The sequence below is a fragment of the Equus quagga genome, chromosome 18, assembly GCF_021613505.1.
Source record: "Equus quagga isolate Etosha38 chromosome 18, UCLA_HA_Equagga_1.0, whole genome shotgun sequence".
Classification (NCBI taxonomy): Eukaryota; Metazoa; Chordata; class Mammalia; order Perissodactyla; family Equidae; genus Equus; species Equus quagga.
The window spans coordinates 28,112,891-28,122,466 of record NC_060284.1 but is presented as its reverse complement, the minus strand read 5'-3'; the positions used below and the strand labels follow the sequence as shown (position 1 = coordinate 28,122,466).

Here is a 9,576-nt window from a genome sequence, read left to right as displayed (position 1 = left end):
AAGGTAACACACAATACGCCAGCTGTGTAACAGGGGTGTACTTGATCTTATGAAGGCATTAACTTTCACACAATTGTCATTCAGCTTTAGTATAACTGGTAGTACGATTCAAATAACACTGGGAAAAAATTGTTAAAGCAGTCACACAGCTTCTAGAATATTGCTTAAAATCCAATAATACACAGACCATTTCACGTTCTCTTTCTTCCCTCAAAACAGTAAAGAACCAAATTAATGAAGCTTCCGTGGTACAAATATCCCCCCCACCCTCGCCCATCCCCCTATTAAACACCACTAAGAAATTAGTTAAGATACAAGTCATTAACAGAACCACAAATTCGAGGCAGGACAACAGGAGCAATAGGGGCACTAACGACAATTATATTTACAAGTATAAACATACAGGAATTTCCATTTTACAAGTAAAAGTGCACATAGATCATTACAAAGTTTCACTAAATTTTATCTGGTTCAAACCAAAGCATCACTTGGAAACAGACTATCATTGTAATAATCAAATGAGAACACAGTAACCCCAAATTAAAAGACAATGAGGAGAGCAGTCCATAAAACTTCTCATAAAAACACAGCGTAAAGTAAAATGGACTTGGACATGTCTTTAGCTTGATGCAAAAATTTGAAGATGCACCATCAAATGTGGTAGAGCTCTAAAAGCCACCTACTGAGGCTGTATCAGCAGCTGCAGCAGCACTGCCGAGTTGAAGGAGGTCGCACTGAGCTGACACATAAAGCCCTTTGTGGGATACTGTAGTGGTAGTGTTGGCAATCAACAGATTTAGGCACTCTAGTTTAAGGCAGCATTTGAATGGAAGCAGCTGACTTCTGACAACAGTCCTTTGTCTTGAGGTGGTGAGTATCTTCTGTGTTTATTATGCCAGGATTTCAGTGCTGACTATAGATTCTTCCCAGACTGAGGTGCTGAAGATGTATCACATTTCAAAGAGTTCTTTCAATGGGGCTATAGGTTAGAGCAGAGATGTTTTCTTTTTCTTATCATAAATACTTCAGGTTCACAAACTACTTCTTCATAATGTCAAAACTGGAATGTTTTGCAGTGGGGAAGTTATAGCAGCATACACAAATACTAGGATGGAAACATTAGTGCTGGAGATGCCTGACAAAGTGATTTGCGCTACAAATGTAAAACAAAACAAAGACTTCGACAAGAACAAGGGATTATAAAGACATGCCTGAAAAATCTAGCCCGATCACTCTAGACATGCAACAGGATGTTAAGCAAGCACAGAGGTGGCACAGGCAGACACTGACAAATGGCAAGGATTCTAACAGACAACGAGTCTAAAAGCCAATTAAAACAGAGCTGGGGTGGAGACAGTCCTGTTGGGACAGCCAAAGGCAAGACAAATTTAATGACAGCTCTGTATTTTTCCTGATTTGGACATCAGTAAAATAAATGGAAAAAAGGTTAGCCATTGTTGGCTTTTTATCTTCACGTGAATAATTGTGAACGAGGAATTTAAGGAGTAGTACTACAATGATTTTTAAAAACAATGTATGGAAATGCTGATGAAGTTAGTAAAAAATAATCATGTCTGCATGCACTCATGCAACTTGCTTCTCTCACTCTCTCTTTGAGCCTGACAAACTCTAATACCCTCCCCCCAAAAGCAGCTGCATGTAACCTCCTTCAACATCTTGCCCATTTCCTCAGAAACCCTCTTCAGGAACCTGCAGTCCAGGAGGAAAAAGAAAAGAACAATTACTGAAGACCTTTGGTAAGACCAAAAGGGGTGTTCAGTTTAAAGCGTCCGTCCCAAATGTCTCTAAAATCATTTTATAGTCAGTTATTGAAAACACCAAAAAAATCTGGAACACGAACAAAATTAAGGACCAGTCCCATAGTTGCTTCCTCACTTTACTTTCCCACACAACTAGCACTGCACAATCCTTGACTGTACAGTGTTACCAACAAACGCTTGTTGAAATTAATTGGAAAAAAAATCTATCTTAGTAACTGATGATTCAGCATTAAAATGAGGAAATGCCCTAAATGGTGGCACAGATATCTTCCTCTAACCCAGTTAGTCAAAAATGTTGTTTTTCTTTTCAAAGTAAAATTTCCTGGTACTTCCCCTCCATTCAAGATTTCCTCTTAGTTTATTTAGAATTTACTTTCCTATGTATAACTGCTAAATGCTAAATAATCACTGAAGTTATACTTCCCAAGAAATTTTCAAGATGAAAAATATAAGCATTAAATTAATTTGGAAAGAAGCTTTTTTTTTGCACATTATTTACGAGGACTAAGCCTGAAAATATTTTCAGGTCTCAAAAGAAAGCCATTTTATTCACCTAAGAGCCAGACCAGGTTGATTTACTTTGCAGGTCTCTTGATTGGACTACTACTAAAATAGATTATGTGCTAGGTGCTTGTTTTCTTCCTTTAGGAAACCAAAGTTAAGAATAGGTAGGAAAATGAAAATGATTACATTCTTATTTTATCCAATTAGCCAACTATTACTTTTCTTCCTGAAAACTGCAGCTAAATTCAAACTCCTAGAGCAAACCATTCTTTTGGGAGTCAGCTTTCTATAGCATTTCAGAGCAGTTTTACTTATTTGAACTCACTACAGTCACTGTGCTTTCTGCAGCCAAGTGTAGGAGGGTGGGGAGTTTTCTATCTACGGATTCCTGCTCAATAGATCAAATTCTATGATTTATAAGGCAAAGAAACACAACTCCTTCACACAGACTTAAGCAGGACATAAAGCAAAAGGCATCAAGTAAGCTTCACAGCAACATCACTCAAATGGTAAAGCATCACGAGAACCGTTTCTTGTGGTAATAATCACATCTCTAAGATCGGGCCTACACTCAGCTCACATAGTGAACAAGAAATCTTGGATGCCCTTTAAGTTTTCTTATGTTTTCCCAGCTATTCAACGTGTTTTCGTCCTGTTACTGTTCCTAGGTCACACATGTAACAAAGCTGCCTGGTTAGTTTAGATGTAAGTTACTGCACCTTTACTGTTTTTCTCTAGAGTAACATCTATGTATGATGTGGGAACGTAGCCTTCTTCACCGTTCTGTCTCCGAGCTCTTGTCCATCCATCCCCTTTGTCCTCTTCGATAATGTATAGAACTTCGCCTTCTTTCATTGCCAGAGTACCTTCATTATGTCCTAGATCAGAGTTTTCATAGCAGAAGCATAATTTAAGCACAGTGATAATTTCAAATCAAAGTAACAAATACAACACGAAACTCCACTAGATTTCAATGTACCTAGTACTATTAGCCCCGACTCTCATTAGCAACAACATTTCTATGATGCCTTGTAGTTTACCCAACACTTTCATATGTATTATCTCATTTGAACTGTACAATAATGCTGTGAGGCTGGCATTAATATTACCCCTATGTAACAGATGAAGTATCTGAGTCACAACGACATATGATTTGACAGGGTACTCTAATTCCCATTTCACTACTCCAACTCCTTTGCTAAATTTAAGTGGTGTTGCTATCTAGAAAATTCATAAAGCATGCATTAGGAAAATAGTAACAAGACAATGAGATGGTGGGACGAAAAAAGGCAAGAATATAGTCTGAAGAAAGCAGAGAGAAAAATACAGGTTCAACTCTGGTGATGGTAGAAGCAGCATGATCATAGACACAAAGCACAAACTTCCTTCGAAACCTCATCAGCCTCAGGGCTCTCTTCCAAATTCCCAACAACTCCCAACCTGCCTAGCAGTAACAATTTTCTCAAATGAATTTTCATTTAACATAAGCAAACTCCTTCCCTACTCTCTAGATTACCTTATAGCAAGATCTCATTTAATATTATTTTATCAGAATGAGGAGTAACTAAAGACTTTACTCAATTTTAAAACCAAAACAATGGATACCCATGTACCATTTTACAACTTATTTGTAAAGGTGTTTCTGTGCTCCTCTGTAAGTCGAGGAAAAGGATTTTTCACAGTCCAAGAGAGGGAGGGGTAACCAAAAATCTGCAGGAGAGTGCCACAGTGCCTCCCTCCCCTCACAAGGTTTGGTCTCCAACTATCACAGGGGAAAGGATAGCATAGTGAGAAGCTATCACATTCTCTCTTTCTCTCACCTGAAAATGTGGCCTACGGAGTCAGGATCTGGTGGTGGCATTCAACTATGCCACTTGCCTTGTACCTGTCTCTCTATGTTAGTAAGTTACAAGGAAGAGCATAAAGTGACATCTACCAGCCTTCTACTTCCTGGGCTGGGCTACACGTTCAAGCTGCTTCAACTATGATGAGTACATGTACCATCAGTAAGATCTCTGGGGGAAATTCTGGCCAAAGTACCAACCAAAGTTTATTATTAAATAATAATCTGTATTAGGATGCTGATAATATAAGTCATTTTCTTTCAACTTCATGTATGGAAGGAAATCTCTATATTTGTAATACAGTTAAAATGAAAGTATTCATACTAATAAACTGGGATTATAATTTTCTGAGAATGTATTATTTAGCTGAGAACACTAAAATGCATGATGCCTCAAAGTATGCAGACTGTAAGGAACCAACTTTATCGAATACAATATATTAAGAAAATCATACCATCGAAAGGGTAGATAGCTTTGCAATGTCCAATAGCAGGCAAGGGATCATCATCTTCAAATTCATCATCAAACTCACTGTGGTGACCATGCTGTTGCGGTGGTCCACGGACTTCTTGGTTTGCATCATCAGTGTAACTTCCCTCAGGACTATAAAACATAGAATTATCTCTGATCAAGTATCACAAACATGGAAACTTTTTATGTTATCTACAAGTTGATGTCCTCAAGATCAATTCAGAGAATCTAATATCAACGTCACAGTTCCAAATTAAGCCTTTACTTTCTTAAACATTGACTATATATGTAAATTCCTTCTAACATAATATGCTTCTTTGTTGAATTTCCTGAAATTAAAAAATTAAAAGATCACAATGTTCTAGGCACACAGCATGTATTTAGTAAATACATCTTGCTATCACTGGGTCCAGAGATAAAATAGAAAAACATCGTGGACACGTGTCTTTCCTTATCCAGGATTCATCACCCCCTCTTTTGGCAAGAGAACCCTAAATTCCTTAGGGAACCCACCCAGACCCATGTTCAGTTCACAGGCTTCAGGTGGAGCTGTTCTGTCCTGGCTCCAGAGGGCCCATCTTAGCACAGCACTTGAATGGCCAGAGTGAATAGGTCATGAGTAGGCCTGTAAATAAGAGATGCAAAGACTTTTGCTCAGGACTGTTTTAAAAGAAGCTCTCTTCCTTTCCCTGGACTTGAACCTGGAGAGATATGAGCCTAGAGCCTTGGAAGATCACCCTATGGAGCCTTAAAATGAAGCCAACACAGTGGAAGGCAGAACTCTGAGGTGGAGAGAAACCGAGTCCTGAGGATATCATTTGAGCTCCTAGATCAGCCAATAAAATCCCTTTTTAGTGTAAGTCAGCAGGGTAGGGTACTCACTCTGTTACTGAAAACCAAAAGACTTCTAGGAAAGTTAATTTCCAATTAATCATGTTAACAGGGAAGTTAGTAACTTAGAAAATCCAAAAGAATAGGCAATCCAAAGGCATATTTTTCGTAAATTTTTTTTTTAAATCAAAGAGAGAAAATGTTAATAATTTTGTTAAAGGATTAAATGACTGGCTAAGATTTTAATAATGGAAAAATCTACATGATTAGATTTAGCAGTACTTTCAGTATGCCTGGAAGCCATGTTCTTAAATAACACAAATCAGAGATTAGATTATTTTAATCTAGGTTTTACCTAATAACAAAAACCAGTATATTTTGGGTATCTCTTGATATAGTGAAGATATGTACTCTTTCAAAAGGTGAGGATAGAGAGGAAGAGAGGAGGAGAGGGGGAGAAGGAGGAAATAACATTTATCAAGCACATACTATTACTAGGTATTTTACCCTAGGTGCTTTCCATGCATTATTTCATTTAGTACTAATAACCCTGTATGATTGGTATTTTAATCTCTATTTTATATTTTAGGAAAATGAGACTTACGGAGCACTAAAAATGAACTTGCTCAAATTACACTGTAATTAAGTAGTAAACCAAGATTTGATACTAGCTTTCTCAAATTCTTCTCTGAAGTAAATCCTAATTTGTTGGATTTCATTATTAAAAAAAATGAAGACATATTACACATAGGTGGGAAATGTCAGAAACGGTATGAAAACATAAAAACTTAGCAAACTGTCTGTTGGAAGCTCTGCTCCAAACTAACAATACACTTTTTTTTTCTTCATGAAACTTTGAGCAATTTGACAGTTAAATTTTTCCTTGGTTCATAAGCTACCCAACTCCATCTAAACCTTAAGGGAATCTTCCCAAGTCTGAGAAGCCTGTACCTCCAGACTGGGGCTCTGAATTTTCTACGTTCCTACCTCTGTTTTTGGATGCATGACAAACTAGAACTGAGCAGCAAAATGAAATTTCATACTTCACCTGTAGCTATTGTAAAGAAACAGAAAATTATTTAGGTTCCAAAGACTGATGTTACTAAAAGCCAAACTTGTTAAATAAGAAAAGAAGAAAAAGAATGATATGAAGTTTAGGACAAAAGGGTGAGAAAAGTTTGGGGGAAAAGAAGAAATACAAATAAAATGCAAAAAATGACCTTTCTCGTCCCTGGGTTACAAGATGATTTATGTCACTGCTATGTCTTCTGTCTCCTCTCCCACCTGTTTTGCCTTCAACTTCAGAGAGCCAAGCCTTCAGAAAAAAAATAAGTAAAACTGAGCTCAAAATATTTTTAAAAGCTCATAAGATATTTTACATTTAAAATGTGCTTTGAGTTTTTATGATTACGTAATTCTTACAGACAGGAAACCTTTATTCCAATTTGGTCAATAATCAACTTTACAGCTAATAAAAAAATAGTATAATAGCCTAAGTTTAGTTTTATATAAACTTTTACATTAAAAAAATACTTCAATGAGAGATTCATTCTAAAGATTATATACCATGATGATACCTTACTTTTAGCTTATAAACCCTATAATTAAATAAATATTTGAAGATAATTCTAGCAAAAACCAATCTATCATAATGAAGTTCACAAAAATGAATTTATCTTAGACAACTGCTAAATAACAAATCTACCTCATTCTTGTGGATTTCCATTCGCAGGCGGTCAATGTTATTCATGGTTTCTGCTAACTTAGGCTGCAAACTCCCTGGATCCCCCATTTGTGGATTTTTCTCATACACGTCTTTCATTTTGTTGAGTGCTTCTCTGAAAATGAAAAGGAAGCCACAGAATTAAATATTCACTTCATATGTTCCCAGATAAAAGAGTTTCACTTGATTTCGGGGACTCACATGCAGTTAAAAAGAGTCATATCTCTTTAAGTTTAGTCAAACATTACGTGATTAAAGATAATCTGTATAAAGCTAATAATGTACATAGAGTTAGTAATTTATGGAGACAGTTTTAAAACAAACAGAATTTAAAAAAAAAAGCATTTCATTTCTTATTTCTTGCTTCCTAAATGAAGAGATTACATATACATCTATGTCTATATCCGTATATATACATAGGTTTAATCAAAGGCTGGAAGGATATTCCTCAGTATTCTTAAACTCATCATGTCCCAAATCAAACTCATTATATTCACACCCAGAAACACTATTCCACCTGTGTTTCTTATCTTAGTTCACAGCAGCAGCATCCTCCCACTCATCTATGCTAGAAATAGGAATGCCATCTTTAACTTGCCCTTCTCCCTCTAATTTCAGTTATTCATCTCCTCTTCACTTTTCACTTATCACATCACAAAAGGTTATGCCTCAAATCAGCTCTCCTTGACTCTCTCTAACATCTGACATTATTGACTAACACTCTTTAATACTCTTTTCCTTCTTGATCTCCCGAAGGCTGCATTTTCTTTTCCCTTCTCACCTCTACTGTATCATAATCTCTCTCACTGGCTCCTTCTCTTCTTCTGTTCATTCTTTAAATGTGTATTACATAAAATGACAAAGGTTTCTTCTCACCTCATCCTACATTCTTCCTTTTTGAGGATGATCTCATTACGTTTTAGAAATATAATTGACTTATTGTTTTAATATCACCTATCTTCAGATGATTCCCAAATATGTATCTCCAGTCCTCTTTCTTGCCTAAGTTCTGGATTTAATTTCCAAACCCAAGTGGATACTACTTCCATATGAATTTTTCACATATTTCAAAAATCAACATAAACAAGACCATTCATTATCTTTGCCCCAAATTTATTTTTTCTTACTGTTTCAATTAAGTCTTTATTCTCCTGAGCTGTTTTTTTAATGCCTCCATTATTTTCTTCTTGGACATCCAATCAGGCGAAAAGTCTGACCTACTTTGCCTTTGAAATGACTCATATCTATTCCTCCTTTCTATTCCAAAGCATGTCTTCTTAATTTAGACCTTCAGCATCTCTCATCTGGATTATTATAAAGTCCCCTAACTGGTCTCCCTGCTGCCAATGTCTTTCCTATACAATCTATTCTTCATACTACTTTCAATGATCTTTCTGTAGAATACAGAGGTGATAATATCACCTCCTCTTTCAACAACTTTTGATGACTCTCCAATATCTACAGAATTCCACAAGAAAGTATTCAAGACTTTGCATAATTCATCCTACACCTTTTCATTATCATCTTCTGCTACTACACTCCACACAATTTCTAACCAATCTCCCTGGCCTAGAGCCAATTCCAGGCAATGGCAAGAACATTCACACTTCTCTGCCTTTATTCTTATTTTTCCCTCTTCCCTGAATGCTCCTACTCTCCCCTTATTGTCTAACTTCTTGTCTAACCGACAAACCTTATTTTTCTATCAAGGTCTAATTTCAACGCTCTGGGGACAAACTAGCTAGTGTCTGGATGTCAACTCTGACATTTATCAGCTATCTAATTGTAGATAAATCATGATTTATTTGATACTTAGTTTCTTCATCTATATAATGTGAACAACAACCTCAGAGGGCTATTTTGAGGAATTCAATGACATACACTCCATGTAAAATGCCTAGGCTTGGTACCTAGGACATAATAATCCCTCAATAAACATTAGTTTCCTACATCATCCTCCTCTCTCTTCTCCCAACATCTCCCCAGTCAAGTTTTTCTTAATTATCCCAGTAAGAATTCATTATATTCTCCTCAACGTTCCCCTAGAACTTTATTTATACCTCTATTAGCAGCTATGGTAATCCAGCTTGTATAGAAATTAAATTGTTTGAGTCATATCTTCCCCAATTAGAATGTGAACTTCTTAGGATCAGGGACTACATTTTATTTATTTTTATACCTTCTATAATCCTGATAGTTATTACATATGATAAGCCCTAAATATTACATTAAATGTTATAATTTTCCAGAGACTATTTACATGTATCTCTAATAAGAAATATTTTAACATTTAAAATTATATCATATGGATGTAACATACAGTAAGGTGACTATAGATAATAATACTGTATTGTATACAGTCACACGTTGCTTAACAGGGATATTTTCTGAGAAATGCGTCATTAGGTGATTCTGTCATTGT

The 9,576-nt window shown here is 36.1% G+C and overlaps 1 protein-coding gene across 2 annotated transcripts in view; it reads right to left on the bottom strand.

The window, feature by feature from the left end:
* Window positions 1-357: 357 nt before the first annotated feature.
* The window catches only part of FNBP1L (formin binding protein 1 like), a 119,081-nt gene continuing 109,862 nt past the window's right edge, over window positions 358-9,576 (bottom strand). The window contains exons 11-15 of one of the 2 annotated variants that reach the window (XM_046645335.1): window positions 7,137-7,269; window positions 6,652-6,746; window positions 4,584-4,732; window positions 3,005-3,163; window positions 358-1,710 (exon numbers count right to left, since the gene is read on the bottom strand). In XM_046645335.1, coding sequence (XP_046501291.1) covers window positions 1,703-1,710; window positions 3,005-3,163; window positions 4,584-4,732; window positions 6,652-6,746; window positions 7,137-7,269 — 544 coding nt within the window. In that variant the 3' untranslated portion in view covers window positions 358-1,702. Of the gene's footprint in view, window positions 3,164-4,583; window positions 4,733-6,651; window positions 6,747-7,136; window positions 7,270-9,576 lie in introns of both variants that reach the window. The other variant, XM_046645334.1, reaches the window with a different exon arrangement.